Genomic DNA, 19621 nt, shown 5'->3' on the forward strand with positions numbered 1-19621 from the left:
GGTTTGATAACATTTACTTTTTAAAATGTACAGTATACTACATACTATTACACATCTACCATAGCTATAATGTTCTACCAATTCACCTAAACAATAGATAAAAATAAATTATTAAAAATTCACAAAGTATCAACAATTATTCATGAAATTAAAAACATAAACATAACTGTAAACAATACTACTTTGACAGTTCTAATTTCAAATCACAGTTTTTGTATGGTTAAAATTAGCTGGTTTCATGAATTCAAAAAAATTCTGCACCCTGTTGGTAAATCTTATAACGTTTTAGTGCTTTTGCTTATCATAGAACCAACTTTTTGTAGTTGAAACAGCTGACTAAATTCTTTAATTCTATTCAAAAATGAAAACTCATAAGGTTAACATGGGGAACTACAGAGCCACTGGGGCGGATCCCCAAAGGATTTTTGGGATAAGAATATGCCTATATGTTAATCAGGAATGTGAGCTATCATCATGCCAAATTTCAGCCTAATCCGTCCAGTAGTTAATGCGTGATTGAACTTCAAACAAACAAAGAAACACACAAACTGTCACATTTATAATATTAGTAAGAAGTAAGATTACCATTAATTAAGATAGTAACGCTGTTTTCGGTCCAGTCCGTACGGCACTCTTGTACAGTGTGGAGGTATGGGCAGGCACTCTCAATAAGGAGGTATATAGGATGCGGCTCACCCGAGTGGAGCGTCAGGCAGCACTAAAAGAGTAGCACCTGCCGTCCTGGTGGTTGCTGGAGTCATCCCCGTCAAACTTTTATGGCGGCGGAGAGAAAAACAATTTATCAGCACCGTGGGTTGGACCATGCACGAACAGAGGAACGCATCCACACCTACCAGCTGTGGCAGGAGAGCTGGGAACAGAAGATACGGGGAGCTGGACCAGGCGAATGATAGAACTGATATAGCAAGTCCAACCTTTTGGGTTAATCGGTGGTGCGGAGAGGTGGACTTCTACTTCACCCAATTTCTGACGGGTCACGGCTTTTTCCGGTTCAGGATAGACAAAGCCGTGTCATCTGATTGCATATACTGCCCAGGCATTCCCAATGACGTGGAACATACCTATTTCCACTTCCATCGTTGGGAAAGGCCCCGCCTGGATCGGATAGGCTCAACAGTTAGTAGGACTGCTGTCGGTGGACACGGTCATACCGATGATGACGGAGAGTGAGGACAATTGGGCCTGTGTGACACATTACATACAGGGTATTCGGTATATTCTCCGCACCAAGAAGCTCGACCTTGTCCAGAGGATGCGGTGTAGGTCATAAAGAATCTAAATGCCAGAAACGGTGAGAGCTCTGAGGGCTTAGGTCACATGTTATGGCCTACGTTAATATCCGTACAAAAAAACTTTAATATACTAAATTATTAGTTTTTTTAGCTATTTAAAAAGAAGAGAAAAAGGGAAATTTTGTGTTTTGAGGGTCAAAAATGAGAAACCGCATAGCGCTCCTGTATATTTATTATTTACATATATATACGATACTATGCTGTATAATAGTTTAACAATATTATACGGCATACATATAATTTTCATATCGCAGAGAGAAATACTCTGCGATTATGATTTGAAAGCTTGGCTGATTTGCATGGGACAAACACGAAAATATTAGTTTTATGATAACTTTAATTAATTATATAATTTTCTGAAATAATGATATATAATTTCTGATATACCTGTTTCACCCTCTTGGTCCGGTCCGGTAGTTTGAGGAAGGTTGAGACAGCATAGGGGTTGGGCCGAGCGGCGCGCGCCGGACCGTGTGAAATAACAAATAAAACAATAAAACAATAAAACAATAATAGCCCTTCATCTCTGACTCTCTGAGTCGACCGAGTCCGGCGGTCAAGCCGCGCAGCCTTGTTTTTCCGCCCTAGGGGTGTCCGGCGGTAACTCACGTGCCGGTACGGCATGCGCCGGACATCGTGTGAAAAGACTCATCTAGATCTACTCCTATAGCCCAACACCGGATCCGGCGGGGACGCATGGTACGCGCGAGTTACCACCGGACAAACAGCGCCACGCGGCGTCTACGCCGGACAACTCGGCGAAGGGTTATTAATTGTTTCTTTTTGGAGATTTCACACGGTCCGGGTCCGGCGTGCGCCGCATGGCCTAACCCCTAGCTGTCTCAATCTAGGCAAACTACCTGACCAAGAGAGTGGAACAGGTATATAATAAATTATATATCGTTGTAACAGAAAATAATATATTTTGAGTAATTACAAAACATCTATTTTCTTGTTTATCACATTTAAATCGGCCAACTTTAAGTACCTATTAAAACAAACGTTTACTCCTATAATTGATTACAATTTATGGTTTTACATTACTTAATTAAAGGATCAATGATCAAATTCAGTTTTCATTTCCACTGTTCCAGTTTATCAGTTCTGCCAACTGCAATACTGCAAACAAAGTGTCAAGCTTCGGTCTGCTAGCTTTTCTTTCTGCTCTCTTGCTTGACCCATCGATCTCTATTCTTTAACCACGCTTTAACACAGTCACAGTCTAACAATAAATAATTTATACAGTCCCGACATAAGCTGAATTTTTTGTCGCCCGACAGATACCTAGATTATACTTTATTTATATTAGACTGTGCTTTAACAGTCCCACCACCCCTCCCACTCACACACAACCGTCGGCGGCAAGCCGTCATAATAAAAAAAAAAACAATCAACAAAAAATTGAGCTCTCCTCTCGCTCTTCTCTGCCTTTCTGGCTGGTTGTTTGTGATTAGTGTTCTTTTAATTTAGTTTGCACTTTAGATTAATAATTAATGAAGATTTGGAATTTATTTAGCATCTATTACACATCCCAATTTAATTTATCTGTATAGTGAGTCTCCGTTAATTGTGACACAATAACAATTATTTTGTTGCTGCAATGGCGACGTCCAAATCTGCCAATACTTACAATAGGCAAAATTGGGAAGACGCTGTAAGTAAAAAGCTGAATGTTCTCTTAGTTCATATAGAATTGGCACAGTACTTGACTTTTAGCTTTTCAAATTTTTCTTATAGATTTTTTTGTTGGTGGAAGGCCTAACTATGTGGAAATCGCTAGGTAACCTATAAGTTATTGCCCAACCTAACTCTAGGCATAGACCTAGGTTATATTTTAATAATTAATTCGTAGGATTGGTAAGGTTACACGCTATTTATGGTATTTAACAGAAACATACAATAACCTGAGTTAACTTTAGGTCAATTAATACAGGACAAACATTAATTAAAACTTAGCCTAGGCCTAGTTTTAACTTAAGTTAACTTAAGGCCTGTTCACACCGGCGTAGCCCGACGTCTGCAGACGTATTCGGTGTATTAATACGTTGACCGTGCACTGTTCACACCGCAGCTACGTCTGACGGCTACGTAGCCGGTGAGCCGGCTGTTGTTGGTTTATTTTATTATAATATTTTTTTTTTGTAATTTTATTGTTTATTTTTATTAGCGTTTTATGGATTTCAGTTAAGATTGTCACGGTTCAATTGCTGCTTTTATAGTATACCCTGAAAAGTCTGTTGATTAATGAGTTAATGTTGATAAACATGTTTCACTCTAATTTTAGGCCGTATATACAGTAGTAGACTATAAAACTTGTGATATATTATAATATAAAATAAATATTATCAGAAAACATGCAATAATTTTGCTCATCCATGGATTACATGATAAAATATTCTATGGTGTAAGTAAGACGTAGGCCTATGTCTAAAAATAATTCATTAATGTTTCATAAATATCAGCCCACAATATGAACCATAATAAGCCATAGAGAGACTTTTTTGATAAGGAGATTTACAAGCAAAATGTTAGTGAACATTAGGTACTCGTATGATGAAGTATTATTATATTGATCATATAAAGTTTTCTTGGTTGTTATGTTATGGCATTGAGTATTAACCTGTTATAGTGATTTAATGATTTTTTAAAGTGATTCTTAATTTTTGTGTTATAATCCAACATTTACCGCTTAAATAAATTTATTATAAGGTGGAGGGAGGGTGGCGGTGACAGTCCGGTGTGCTAGTGCGCATGCGCGTATTCGGCGATGCGAGCTACGCGTAGCTAGCCGGCGTAGCGGCAGCGCCGTAGCTTCCGTAGCTCACGTATTAATACGCCGGTGTGAACACTCTCTATGAATTACATTAAGAGCTACGTCAGCTACGTATTCCGAAAAAGTATTAATACGTCTGGCTACGCCGGTGTGAACAGTCCTTTAGGCCCATTCCTTATTTTTTACTGACAGGCAATCCATTTCATAAAATGATTGGCCCTAATAGAGTTAACTTGGGTACAGTTTCTTAACTGGGCTATGCTAATATCGATTGAAACTATCGATTTGATTAGTAAACCTTCATGCAAATTTCTCACCATTAGCAAGTTTGGTTGGTTAGGTTAGGTTATGATAGTTTAATTTTATAAGGCTGCACTTTACTTGACGTCCTACACTCATTCGAATGAAAATATCGATCGATATATCGGTTAACCGATTGCTTCATTGGATATATCGTTTAACTAACCAAACGATATATCGAATGAAAGAATCAAATGAAAATATCGAATCGAAAAAAACCAATCGAATGAGTGTAGGACGTCAAGTAAAGTGCAGCCTTTTATAATAGACTAGCTGGCCCGACAGACGTCGTCCTGTCCTATGTGGTTTTATGTCAAATGTTGGTTCATTTTCAAGATGAGCTCGTTCGCATGGCTCAATCACATCCTGGTTGAAGTTAGTTCGCTACGCTCACTCACCTTTGGGTTGGAGCTCGTTCGCTTCTCTGACTCGCCTCCAGGATGAAGTTCGTTTGCTACGCTCACTTACCTTTTGGTTGCAAATTAGCCTTTGTCATAAATAAAAAAAAAAAAAAAATTGTGCTGAACCCTGTTGGTTAACAAACATATTAACTTTTTAATGCTATTGAAAATCACAGAATCAAATTGTTTAGGTGAACCAGCTGTTAAGATTCTTTAATACCATTTAAATATGAGTACTCATAAGGTTAACATGGGAAACTCCAGAGCCACTGGGGCGGAGCCCTTTTGACGGATCTGCACCAAACTTCACACAAACCATCCTTGAATAATGCTTAATAATGCCTGAAAGTTTCATTACAATCTGTCGAGCGGTTTCGGAGTCCATAAAGGACAAACAAACAAACAAACATACATACATTAGATTTTATATGTATAGATATATTTAAAAATATAGATTATTGATCAATATTTTGAATTTGATAGTTTCAATCGATATTAGCATAGCCCAGTTAAGAAACTGTATCCGTTAACTTACTCTTACATGAGTACTGACTGATGATAGTGACTTTGCTGCTATTATAACCTCATTGTTTGTTACTCAGTTTATGGCCCTCCTAAGTTAAGTAAATAATTAGGTCCAGGCCTGGGTATTTTGATTCTTTGAAAGAGTTGTAAAATATACTAAGAAAATGTAATTAAGCCTAAGATAAGCTAATTATTGCTTTAAGTTATGTTGATGTTAACTCAGCAAATGAAAATACAATAAGTTAAGTAATCTTACTCTGTGCTTACTGGTAAACGCTTAGGCCTACCATACCGATTTTGTACCAAGAATCGATTGTTAAGTTAATATGCATTTTAGGGTGTGCACACGATTTATGAATTTTATTTTTCATTCTACTATAAAACACTGATTCTGGAAATGACGTTCTTTTTCCACGGAAAACGACCATTAAGCCTACGAGAAAAAAACAACCAAAACGACAAAAATAAAAAACAAAACGATTTGACGTCTAAAATAAGCGTGATTTTGACAAAAATGTGATACTACCAGCAATAACCCCAACTCTCTAGGGGACAAGTGGGAATTCGGGGTTTTTGGTGGGGAGACATACTGACGTGGTTTATCATCAGAAAATAGGCGGGGGTAAATAGGTTGAATTAGCCTAGTTAAATTTTTTATGAAAAAAGGTGGATCGCTTGTAGGCCCACGTATGTATGTGGTTCATCTGAATAATCATGTTTGTTTGCAGGAGTTCCCAATCCTATGCCAAACATGTCTTGGAGACAATCCTTACATCCGAATGGTAAGTTTATCAATCAAGAACCAGCAACTAGAAATTTTACATACCTATTTAGAATAATTTTTAGCTAAGTTATTATTGAAATAGTCCCAACTCTTATAGTAGGTAACTTAATTTTTTGTCTTTAACTGATTTAAAATGTACGGTAATTGATTTTTTATCAGTTTTTAAGTGGCAGACTTACTTTTTTTTGGAGAGGATGAGGATTTCCCTTTCTTCAGTTCCTTGTCCAGAATGGTTTTTAGCGCAGCACTTAATTGCCAAGACCTCCGGAAGTTTAGGCCTACAGTATTAGGTTTACCTATTTAAATAGGCCCTACTTAGCTTGTGTGTTTATTTTTGTCTCATTATGAATTATTTTACTGTACTGTGATGAAGTATAATAAAACCTAGGTAATAGTTATTTTGAAAACAAGTTAGAACTAGGAAGCACTAAAATAATGAGATTTTGATAGTTTGGACTTTTAAAATATATTGCCATTTGTAGCGAAGACTTTTTACTTACCTAGTTTCAGGGACGTAATTAGGCACCCGGGGCAAACACCTATTTTGGCGCCCTCTCTCAATTGGACTGAAACTAATTCCTTACAATTCTTCTTAAAAAAATGTGTGGTGTGTCCATCGGTACAATACATTAAATACTATTTAGATCTTATAACCTCAAGTTCAAAGTACTAAGGCCTAGATATATGTGGTAAATAATTTAATACAGTACGTATTTTCAAAGACAAATACAGTAGTTTATTTGAAAACGAAATCATTCAGGTTTACAAAAACACTTAAGGTAGTAAATTATATACAAGTGGGTCAAGTATTAGATAAAACTAGTGCACCTGTTGCTCGAATTCGAGCAATTTCAAAGTATTCCAGACGTTATTTCAAAACAAATAACAGTCATAATTTCCGATTACTTAAAAGAGTCAACTCAAAAATAAAGTAATCAACCACTCCACTACAGTTATCAAAACTGAAAACGAACGCTTTTGTGTGTATCATATGTGTTGACTATGCACAGCTGCAATTAATACAAATTGTTTGTTAAATAGACAAAATATTTTCTTCGTAAGAAATACATTAGGATTTTGATGGCCTGTGGGGCAAAGCCCGAGAACTTTTATTACAGGAATTGGTGAAAGGGGGCGTCTACACGAAAAATACTTAATTTTGACACATCGTTTGTATAAATCCGTCCATTATTAACGGAGGAGTAGTGTTTCGTAGAAATCGCCTGTCACGTATTATACAGGGTGAGTTTTAAATGAGTTCCATTCCAATGAGTTCCAATTGAGTTAAATGAACTCCGGACCATATCAGATCATTGTAGAGTAGTAAGTACTTCATTTTGACTGAGTATACATTTTTGACCACCATCTTGGATCCGCCATATTGGATACAAAGTTTTTTTTCAAATGTAAAGGTAGGGTTGTGACCCATTATTTCAAACTAGAATTTTACGCTGATTACAATGCCGCAATTAGTTTTTAAAAATCTTGATCCATTCTAAAGTGATGAGGACTTTTTATAACTTTATTTTTAGCCCATTTTAACATTGTACATTTACAAACTAAGACTATAATCTCAAAATAATGCTAGATAAAGATAAGTATACACCACCATTCATTGTTGACCTATTTTCACTTTGTAATGACGGATGTAATTTATTCGGCCGCCATCTTGGATCCGCTATTTTGAAATGTGATCAATTACCCAATTGATGGGGTACCCAAAATGATGGGTCACAACACTACCTTCATATTTAAATTACCCAATTTAAATATGAAGGTAGTGTTGTGACCCATCATTTTGAACTACTTTTTTATACTGAACTCAATGCCGCAATCCGTTTTTGGTTATCAAGCTTTCTTGATGAAATATTAAAATTCTCTTATTTAAAATTTCAATATTTCAAACACCAAAGATGCAAATGAAAAACGGATTGCGGCATTGAGTTCAGTATAGGTATGGTGGTGAAAGAGGCTACCAAAGCTCAGGACAATAGAACATATGCGTTCAAATCAAATATACTTAACAAAAATGGTATATATAATAAACCTAATATGCGTATTCAAGATACAAATTAGCCTACAATTAGAAATTAATTATCTAAAAGTGTATTTTTCCAGACTAAAGAAAAATATGGTAAAGAGTGCAAGATATGTTCAAGACCATTCACTGTTTTCCGATGGTGTCCCGGGGCAAGAATGCGATTTAAGAAGACCGAAGTTTGCCAAACATGTTCTCGGTTAAAGAATGTTTGCCAGACGTGTCTGTTGGACCTTGAGTATGGTTTACCCATTCAAGTAAGAGACACAGCTCTACGCATCAAGGACGATCTGCCTCGCTCTGAAGTCAACAAGGAGTATTACATACAAAATATGGACAGTGAGGTAGGTTAGATTTGTTAGTTCAAACTGTGTCACACTCATCTAGGACATTTCAACGTATCCAAATAAACTTTCTTAATATTCAATTAGGCCTAATTTAAGACTCCTCAACCTCATTAACCTTGTTTAACCTTTTTAGCAAATTTCCCTATAGGGAAGTAGCTATTACCCTTGGTGGCACGGTAAGACCTAGACCCGGGACCGATTTACTTTTTCATTTTGATGTCCCCAGAGGCCAAAAACACCTTTCGTTCAAATTTTTATATACGTCCGTAAACGCGATAACTTGAGTAATTTTTGTCCGATTTTGATGAAATTTGGTTTAAAGGTGTAAAGCAGGATAAAATTGAATGAGTTCGCGAACCAGCATGATCGGACCATGGGAACGGGGCTTTACGGGGGGTTTTATGGGGTCAAAATTGGTTTTTCTCACTTTTGACCCTCAAAACACAAAATTTTGCAATTTCTCTTTAGACCTTTTTAAAAAGCTTAAAAAAACAAATCATTTAGTATATAAAAGTATTTTTGTTTGGTTAGGCCTATTAGTAACGGAGAAAATTAAAAAATTGTAAATTTAAAATTCCCATGTTATTCTTATGGAAAATATTGTCAAATGTTGTAGTTTGCTTGTTTATGGATATATTTTGAACAAACTTGGCAAATTTATTTATTTTGTACTAAGCTATCAATATTTTACTAAAAACACTCTTTCTTAGTTTCCTTGTAGCAGCAAACTTAGGTACTCGTTACCCCTAATGTTATTAAAATATATTTAATTGAAAATCAATTCAGACAAATGGAAATTCGCTTAGTCGGCAGGTTTGCTGCGGCAGAGGTATTTTAATGCCCAAAGGGACATCCTAGATTAAAAGGTTAACAAAAGTTACTGTAAAAATTGATAGGCCAGTTTCAAAATTATCCATTTTCCATATACAATTGGTTTAACCCACTCTGAAAAGAGAAGGAATTAACTGTCCTTAGCTTAGCAGGGTAGCTAATTGAACATATTGTAAGAGCTCTAGGTTTTGGTATACAAGCCTTGCCAAAAAGTGTTAAAATTTGTAATTGGTGTACCGTATGTCTAATAGCCTTGCGTCAAATCTATGGATAGTGAGTTGCCACTGACAGGGTGACTAGTGTCAAAATCAGAATCAGAAAGAGTAGGGTGTGTAAGTTTGGGTCTAGCTGGAATTCTTTTAAGTTCAATGTTGAATTTTATTCATATAGGCTAACTACAAAGACAAAGTTGGATTTATATATGTATATATACATATAGTTTAGTAAAATCTAAATCCAATAGTCAATGGTAAAAGTTTAACCCTCCGAGCGTCACTTGTCGAAAAAACGACTCACGACACACTTTGTGTAGTGTCACTTGTCGATTTTTCGACACACGAACATCGTTTACGGCGAAGGCTCTATGACTGACTGAATCGGATTGAACTGGATCGAGTTAGGTATCGTTCTTTTTGTTAGATTATAAGCTTTCTCCAGAGGTCTGTTTCTAAGTGCTATTCATTTTAGTTCCGAAAATATTGTAGCAGACAGCTGACGTGCGTATTTGTAAACAGCTTGGATAACCTTGGACCGATGACTGATGTGTTTTATTACGTTTATCATTGTTTTAGTGTTAAATACCCCCGCCGCAGCAAACCTGCCGACTAAGCGAATTTCCATTTGTCTGAATTGATTTTCAGTTAAATATATTTTAATAACATTAGGTTTAACGAGTACCTAGGTTTGCTGCTACAAGGAAACTAATAAAGTGTGTTTTTGAGTAAAATATTGATAGCTTAGTACAAAATAAATAAATTTGCCAAGTTTGATCAAAATATATTCATGAACAAGCAAACTACAACATTTGACAATATTCTCCATAAGAATAACATGGGGATTTTATATTTACATTTTTTTAATTTTCTCCATTACTAATAATCGAACAAAAATACTTTTATACACTAAATTATTTGTTTTTTTTTAAGCTCTTTAAAAAGGTCTTAAGAGAAATTGGGAAATTTTGTGTTTCGAGGGTTAAAAGTGAGAAAAACCAATTTTTACCCCATAAAACCCCCCGTAAAGCCCCGTTCCCATGGTCCGATCGTGCTGGTTCGCGAACTCATTCAAGTTTATCCCGCTTTACACCTTTAAACCAAATTTCATCAAAATCGGACAAAAATTACTCAAGTTATCGCGTTCACGGACGTATATATATATATATAAAAGTCTATATATATATATATATATATATATACATATATAAAAATTTGAACGAATAGTGTTTTTGGCCTCTGGGGACATCAAAATGAAAAAGTAAATCGGTCCCGGGTCTAGGTCTTACCGTGCCACCTACGGTAATAGCTACTTCCCTATAGGGAAATTCGCTAAAATCAAAAGTAGTGATATACGTGGTGGTGCATTATAAGAAGATTTAAGTGATTTTGAAGGGCTGGTTGATGATCTTGAAGAAGTAGGTAGTGATATTGATGTAAATTATCAGCCAGATTCCTAGCTATGGTTAGGCTATGCATTCTTAGCTAAACGCTATGTGCTGAAATCTGTTTTTTGCCCATAACTTATTTATTTGCAAATCTACTTCCTTATATTATTATATATTTGTAATCCTCATAAAATTTAGAACAAAGTGGCTATTTTCAAATATATTTATAGGCCTATAATTTATACAATTTCATTGAGCGCAAACTTATTTTTTTTTTTTTAAATTTTCCAAAAAATTTTTTTTTACCTAAAAAAATTTTTAGAAACAAATGTTCCTTATGTTTTATGTACAATATTGAAGCCCATGATTTTCCAAACAAAATGGTATATAGAAAAGTATAATTAACATTGTTTTCAAGCTTCTCAGATCCGTTTTAATAAAACCTTGCAAATGAGCAAAAAATAGGCAGACATTAAGGCCAAAACAAGGGACACTCGGAGGGTTAAAGGGCTTTTTGAGTACCTAGGTAAATTTTTTAACGAGATCTGCATACAAAAAAAGAAAAAAAACTCCACCACACCCAGAAGGTTACCGTATTTTATACTTTTTAAGGACAAACTTGATAAGTTAGCTCAATCACATCTCAATTGGTGCTTGATAACAACAAATATGTAACAATGTTGAATTGTTTGGGTCTTGCCAGTGGCAACTTTATTATTTTGGTCCTGCACAACTGTTTTAAAGTTTTGAGCTAAGCTGAGACAAACCTAAGTTAGAGTGACCAAGCACCAATTCATAAAATCCAAAAGCTTTGAAAATCTTAGGCTTGCAATCTATTAAGACCAATAGAATTAACGTAATGTTACGTGATGCTGCAAAAAAAAAACAAAAAAAAACACAAAAGCAATTGTTGAGTTTATGCAATATGTTGAACAGCTGACAAAAGCTGACGGGACAATTGCGGCAGGCTCCGTGGGTAAGACACAGGCTGCCAGTGACATGTTGATGAAGCTGGCTCGGACGACGCCGTACTACAAACGCAACAGGCCGCACATCTGCTCCTTTTGGGTAAAAGGTGAATGTCGGAGAGGTGAGGAGTGTCCGTACCGTCACGAGAAACCGACGGATCCTGACGACCCACTTGCCGATCAAAACATCAAAGACAGGTATGATTATCAATCAATCATTTAACGTCACAAGAAACTTTCATTAGTTTAGCACATATGAAAAAACAGGCGACACCCCTAACTTACTGCTGGAATTGCCATTTCAGTCAAAATATTTTTACTGATTCAACTCACTTGCAGAATAAGTAGCAGGGGCGGCTCCAGTGGGCAGGCCAGTTAGGCCCGGGCCTACCCAAAATGTTGGTGGATTTTTCAAAATTAATAAACTAGCTGTTGTACCCATGCTTTGCAACGGGAAGAGGACACAAAATAGAAACATTTTAATCTTTACATCTGTTGCATATAATAGTTGCACATCCGCCAACGCTTTTAGAAACAAAATTCAGCTTTTATGGCCTTAACAGAAACGTTTATAAGTTATGACTTTTAAATCTGGTAAGTAGTGGATACCACCATTTCATCTGCCTTCATTACATATCTTTTTATTTATTATTGACATTTTAAATTTCAATTTTGAAGTTACTACTAATTTATTACATTTAAAAAATGAATATTTTTTTAACATTTCACTCTTCTTTATATTAAATCACAAATCCTTCCATCTTCAGTTTCTTCACTCGCAATAAATCATTAGCAAAACTAAGTCAGGTTATAAACTTTATAAATATTTCTGTGCCTTATCAATACAGTCTTTTGAAATATGAAAGAAACTATATATATAGTACTATAACAAATTTTAAACAAATAATTTAGCATTAAAGACAGCAGACAAAACTAATATGATTATCAAAGCATCAAGGACTAAAAAAATGTAACAGCAAATACAGTATATGTTTCATTGCATCTCTGATTCTACTCTACAAAAATATCAACAAACAAATTAATATACAAAACAAACCAGGTCTTTTAATCAGTTCCATCGTCCATTGCCCTTTACATTTTCACACTTACCATTATTAAACATAGTAGAGTGAACATTTTGAAAGGTACGTTTTCAGGAAAAGCACTTTTAAAATTTTTTCATTACTCCGTAACGAAAGTAAATATTTTCGATAACAGCTGACATCAATGAAAGTAGTTGTTTCCCAAGCTCTAATTTAGGGCGAGGGAAAATCGATCAGCTGATTTTCCCTTCCAATTAGTTCTCCATTTATTCTCTACGCGCGCTAGTGTTTTGTTACGGTTTCATTTAATGATTTGAATCAGCTATATGCTGTATGTGTTGTTAAAAGTTGCTTTATTCTTTTATTTTCATGTTTAAACAAAATTTATTGAGAAATATACGTAGGATTCCTTTTAGAAGATTTTATTTTATTTTGATGTTCAACCAAATTAATTGAGAAATAAAATAGTTGTAATATTAATGAGGTCTGCTAATCTGTGTTTGTTATTTTTGCGTTGTGATGAAAAGTATCGTTACCTATAACTCGTACCGAAAGTTATTATCCGGCACTGTAATGGAAGGGGTCGAATATTGTAAAGAGGAAGTGTTTGGCAATGTTGTGTGAGTAGGCTGGTAGTGTTGTTAAACAATAACTTGTTGTGCTGACCTACTGAAGGCTGTTGCTTTAAGTAGGCCAGTGCACTTGATCAAGGGGTCAGTTTTGGTGGGTAGTGTTTGTGAGGTGCACCAGAGCCAGGCCAGGTAAGACAATGTAAACGGTTTTCAAAATTGGGGTTTAGAGTCTTTTCCAAATTGGGGGTTTTCTGCATATCACAGCACTCGCTCCATTATTCCCGTCCTCGGCTTCGCCTCGTATGTGAAGATAGCTCTCACATACTCGGCTTCGCCTAGCACGTGAAATTGGAGTTCCCTTTGTTCGGCTTCGCCTCACACAAAAACTTGAGCGCGCGACGGAAAATGCCACTTTCGGTCCTAGTAATGAAATATACTATTGTTACGTTTTTTTGAAACTTTTATTATTTCTTTTATTTCATTAACATTTGAAATTTCATAAAATGTCCATGGTTTGGTGATTTTTTATTAATTGAGCATCTTTGATGGAAAAACACAAAATGTTGTAACGACCATCACGGACATAAAATTGAATATTAAAAATAGTAATATTATTTTTATAACTATGTTTTGCTATAAATTAATTTACTTTTAGGGCAATTATACAAAAAAACAGCTCACTAAGCTTTTGGTAAATTTGGACTTTCTAAAAAAAAAGAAAAAAATTCAAAGAATTAAAAAAATACCCCCGTTGCAGCAAACCTGCAGACTAAGCGAATTTCCATTTGCCTAATTGGAGTTACACTAAAATGTCTCCTTAAAAATATCACATTTATTCCCTATTTAAATCAAATCAGTTTAACACATACTTAGGTTTGCTGCAACAGGGAGGATAAAAGTGTTTTTTTTATGTAAAATGTTAATAGTTAGTAAGAAATAAAAACATTTTCCAAATTTGGGCAAAATATGTTAATAAAGCAAACTACAACAGTTTACTTATCCTCCATAAGAATAACATAGGAATTTTAAATTTACAACTTTTTTGAATTTTCTCCGTAACCATTAGGCGCATTATAACGCTTCAATATACTAAATTATTTGTTTTTTTAAGCTCTACAAAATAGTTTGGAAAGAAATTGCAAAAATTGTAAGTTTTTTGGGTCAAAAATGGGAAAAACCCATTTTTACCCCATAAAATCCCCCATAAACCCCCGTTCCCATGGTCCGATCATGCTGGTTCGCGAACTCGTTCGAATAAACGTAGGTTTACACGTTTGTACCAAATTTCATCAAAATCGGATCATTTTTGCTCGAGCTATCGCGCTAACGGACACATATATATATATATAAATATATATATATATAAATATATATATATATATATATGAATTTGAACGGATGCTATTTTTGGCCTCTAGGGACCTCAAAATGAAAAAAAAAATCGGTCCCGGGTCCAGGTCTTACCATGAGTACTACGGTAATAGCTTATTCCCTATATGGGAAATTCGCTAATTCCCTATATGGGAAATTCGCTAAAAAACAATAAAATCTTTTTTAAGTTTGTATAACTCCGAAAAAACTTACCTGAGACCCGTAAAATCGTTATGTTTTTAGAGAGGTGTGCTCCTTTTGTGTATAAAACATTGAAATATGATGATATTTTAATTTTTGAAATTGTTATGAAATAAATCATAAACATGATGGTCAGGGACAAGCGGTACGGTCGTGAATTGTCTGGAATAATCTAAATCTTTCCAAACAATCCTTCAATTACACTGATAGTTATAATACAAATATGTGTTTCAATTGAACTAAACTGTTCAATTTACAATGATATTTAAGTTATTGTCACGACCAAACACAGTATAATCCATAAGGCTGGATTGGTCGTAAAGAAAACCGCGATGGTCGTGAAACTTTGGTCGTGACATTACGTGTTATTTGGCCCTGTTCTGGCGGTAGCCCTGCACCTCATGTTCGAGGATACAAAGTGGACTTCTAGGTTAATATAGCTATTGAAATATCTTATAAACAAAAATTAACAGCATGTCTACTTTATCAAATGACTACGTACGGTCATGGACACACCAAAATTACAAAAAACACAAACTTGCCTTTATTAATCTCCTTTCAACTCGAAACGACCGGCACTACAATCCTTACGTACACCCCGAACTAGTCTCAAAAACCAACTGACTCCATCGACGCCAGGCTTGCCACTGTCGTTCTCCAAAGTTGCAAATTTTTCCCTAATGGTCAAATCGAGGGACAGACCTATTTAGTCATGGTAGTCAGTTTACAATGAAAACAAAATTATCATATGCTCCTTTTTCGTAAGCTTAATAACTATTGATGTAATAAAAATATGACATTATATATTTCAGCATGAATAATTATTCTAAAAACAGCATGAAAGTTGCAAAATGTACCCTAGGGACACGTGACGGTCGTGAGTTTCGAGACTTTAAAAATACAAAAAAAATACCTAGAACTTATTTAAAGTCAAATAATTGTGTGTAACATGTTGCCCCCGTCCCAAAAAATATAAAAACACATAATGATAAACTACATATTCAGTATCTACGAAGTAAAAGGCCAGGGACATAAAAACATACGTTTCAACATTTTCACTCAGTAACAGATTTCATTGATTTTAGAAACAAAAGAACACTGTGTACTTCTTAGTTTTATGTAGTTTTCCTTGGTTTAATTTAATCAGTGGTGTGGCAAAACACAAATAATAAATTTATCAAATAAAGTAAATGTGAACTGAAATCTATGTTAAGATAAAATAAGAGTATTTTGTATTACCATTTGATAATAAATTACAGTTACACATATACAACAGATAAAAAAAAAATCAACGACGTACAATTTTGTTATTGTATTGATGATATTCTTTAGTTTAATTTAAGCATAGGTTTAGCAAAACACAAAAACTTAATTTACCTAAATATACATATAAAAAAACAATGTGATGTGCAAGTTATGTTAAGTTAATCCAACACATGTTAAGCAGTTACAATTTATTTAAAGTAGCCTCCAAATTCATATAAAACATCTATACATTGTAATTTTTATACTGTTTCCATGAAATCATATCAATAACATTATTTTCATAACTAGACGCTTTAAAAAAATCCAAAGCAGAGCCGGAGTTGATACAAGGACTATAACCACGAGGACTATACCGTTCTATAAGCAACGGTTATAGAATCTTTTTTTTATATAATCATTGACATAGTTTTAGAATAAATAATCCATGATAAAAGGTTAAATTAACATAAACCTACTTCATAGTTATGGAAAATATTATGTTTAATTTCTTTGTATCAGCTGTATGAAATTGTGAAATATGCAGTTTAGCAGTTCTTCTTGTTTACATTTAAATGTTAAAGCAAATTTATACAAACATTATTAGCGTTCTCATCGCAGCCATGGAGACCAATCAATATTTACTTTAAAAATCTTCACCTCAGAACTTTTAAAGCCAAAGGGGCAAAGCCTACGGTCAGTATCGAAATGTGAATAGTCCTATAATGGTCCTTGGTATGGTAACTATATTTTTGTTTTATTTTAGTCCAGTTGGTTCAGTAGTTTTTGCATCTATTAGTAACACACATACAGACAGACACCATTAGATTTTTATATAATAGTATGGAGGATATAGATAGATAAAGACATTTAATTATAGGCCTATGTAAATAAAGAGATATCATTCAAACTAATTATTTTGCATTTAAATTTTAAAATTCCCCCCTTTTTGCTGGCAAAGCTTTTCAAACCCCTCATCCCCGATCAAACTCTTTCTTGATCCTTGTCAGGCCTACCCAAAAAAATATTCCTAGAGCCGCCCCTGATTTAGTAGTCTAAGACGAGGATTATGAAATGTAATTTGGTTGCAAAACAAAATTACTGGGGAAAAGTTTTGTTTATATAAGGTGACAGTTTTTAGTTGTCAATAACTGTAATTGAGTAGTTTTTAGTAAATTTTTATTTGGAGGATGACAGACATAACAGTTGAAAAACATTTCGTCCTGAATTTTATTCAATCTCAATTCCAGGTACTACGGTGTCAATGACCCTGTGGCAGAGAAGCTGATGAGGAGAGCGTCAGCGATGCCCAAGCTGGAGTCTCCCGAAGACAAGAGCATCACCACACTGTACGTGGGCAACCTCGGAGACAGGATCGGGGAGAAGGACCTCAGGTTAGAGCACACAAACAACTTTTTAACAAATTTTCTGTCTTAGGCTAGGCACGAGCCTGGGACGTTTTCCACGTTACTTCAGGTTTGACCTAGGGGTTGCGGCATTATCAATTAGATCAACTCCATTGGTGATTTTGCAGGGTTTAAACTCATGGACCAAAGTCCCGCGCTCTAACCAATAGACTAGCTCGCTCCCCCAACTACTTACCTTAATCCATAGGCTATAACTAAATTAAAACAAGTTTACTAGTTAACTTTTATTTCGGTAGTTCTTTACTCCTAGTATTGTATTTGGAAAATAAACGGTATCAGCAATCTGACAATGACATAAATTGACAACAATGACAATAATGACAACAAATGACATAAAAATTTTAATCAAACCTGGCTTTGTTCAGAAATCTGATTCTCCATTATTTTATGGGAAAAGAATAACTTTTGAACCGTAATTTTTACAGCAATGGGAGTTAAGCATCAAAATCATTCGGGCCATTTTTGAGAAAACTGGAATTTTCTGTTAATTGATGGGTTTTTATGGAAAATTGTGATTCAAACTTAAATTTCAGAAAAAAAATAAAAACTCCTGGAGATACTATGGATGAGTACCTACATACCAAATTACATCAAAATCGGACCACGTGTGTGGTCTGTAGCTCTTTACACATCCACACTTACATACCCTTACACTTCAAAAACTACTTTTTTGGGTCCAAGGGGACCGTTTTGGTCATATATCCACTCAAAACTCAAGAGTTTAATTTCTCTCCACGACCCATTTGGTTTGGTAATCACTGGTTGCTGTAGCCAGTCTTTTTATAACACAAAATAAACTTTGTTGATACAGTAATTTTTTTATGGAAGATTTATAACTATCAATGATGATTTTCAGGGATCACTTCTACCAGTACGGAGAGATCAGAAGTATAACTCACGTAGCTCGACAGCAGTGTGCGTTTATACAGTTCACCACTCGTGCTGCTGCTGAGCTGGCCTCAGAGAGGACCTTTAACAAGCTGATCTTGGGCGGCCGTCGCATGAACATCAAGTGGGGTCGATCGCAGGGTCGGCAAACCTCCGCCTCCGTAGCCCAGGAGAGCATAGAGAGTCTGGAACCTGTACCTGGTCTACCTGGAGCGTTGCCACCTCCACCCACTGACCTGCAGGACAACTTCTTCAACTTGGCTCAGTCAGAGATTATTCCTCATCCTCCTCCACCGCCGTTCCTCCCCCCTCCAATGCTACCTCTACCCCCTCTACCTCGTCCTCCCACGGGGTTAAGACCCCCAGGACCTCCCCCCACTCCGTTCTTCTTCCCCCCTCACATGCGTTTACCCCTGCGTCCCCCTATGTTTGCCCCTCAGCCTCCACTAGTCCCCCCTGGTACTGCTCCTCCTCTACCCCCGGATCTCGCTCCCCCCGGCACTATCCCTATACATTACCCCTCTCAAGACCCTTCAAGATTGGGCGCTCCTCAAAAAAGCACTGGGGAGTAGTTGCGTGTTTTATAATCAACTCTGTAATAATTTAATGGTCTCAGTTATTGAGTTGCTTGAATAAATAAGTGTAATATTTTATAAACTTTAATCCAGTTCATTTAATTTTATCCTAAATATCTCTAGAACTAGACATTAAATTTGTATGTTTCATGTTGTAACCAGTTAATTGTACTATTTTTATCACAGTATTCGGTCTTAATTATACTACATGGTTTTACTTTCTTACACATAGGGCCTATTCAAGTAAAAAAGAAAATTTCAGATCAATACCTTTGATATCTTCAGTGATATTGGTACTGATATTGTAGTTTGTTTCCCTGTATAAAACAGGCATTTCATTAGGCAATGCAGCTTAACTCACAGCATGCTTCTTCTTAGTATAAAAAAAGAAAAATATTTTCCTGAATGAGGGTTAATAAATC

At 35.4% G+C, this 19621-nt stretch overlaps 1 protein-coding gene across 1 annotated transcript; it reads left to right on the top strand.

Moving 5' to 3' along the window:
- Positions 1-2691: 2691 nt before the first annotated feature.
- Positions 2692-19287, top strand: LOC128988758 (pre-mRNA-splicing factor RBM22-like). Its single transcript, XM_054410366.1, has 6 exons — positions 2692-2967; positions 6041-6094; positions 8215-8478; positions 11849-12078; positions 17560-17703; positions 18593-19287. Exons 1-6 carry the CDS (start codon positions 2914-2916, stop codon positions 19194-19196), a joined length of 1350 nt encoding a protein of 449 aa, XP_054266341.1. The 5' UTR covers positions 2692-2913; the 3' UTR covers positions 19197-19287.
- The last annotated feature ends 334 nt before the right edge of the window (positions 19288-19621 follow it).

This window comes from Macrosteles quadrilineatus, unplaced genomic scaffold (assembly GCF_028750875.1).
Source record: "Macrosteles quadrilineatus isolate MER2022 unplaced genomic scaffold, UCM_ALF_1.0 Scaffold_3__2_contigs__length_128488019, whole genome shotgun sequence".
NCBI classification, from domain to species: Eukaryota; Metazoa; Arthropoda; class Insecta; order Hemiptera; family Cicadellidae; genus Macrosteles; species Macrosteles quadrilineatus.

Coding starts and splice junctions, on each gene's coding strand:
- LOC128988758 (XM_054410366.1), top strand. CDS start 2,914: ATGGCGACGTCCAAATCTGCCAATACTTACAATAGGCAAAATTGGGAA. Junction 6,095..8,214: donor ACAATCCTTACATCCGAATG/GTAAGTTTATCA, acceptor GTATTTTTCCAG/ACTAAAGAAAAATATGGTAA. Junction 12,079..17,559: donor GATCAAAACATCAAAGACAG/GTATGATTATCA, acceptor TCTCAATTCCAG/GTACTACGGTGTCAATGACC.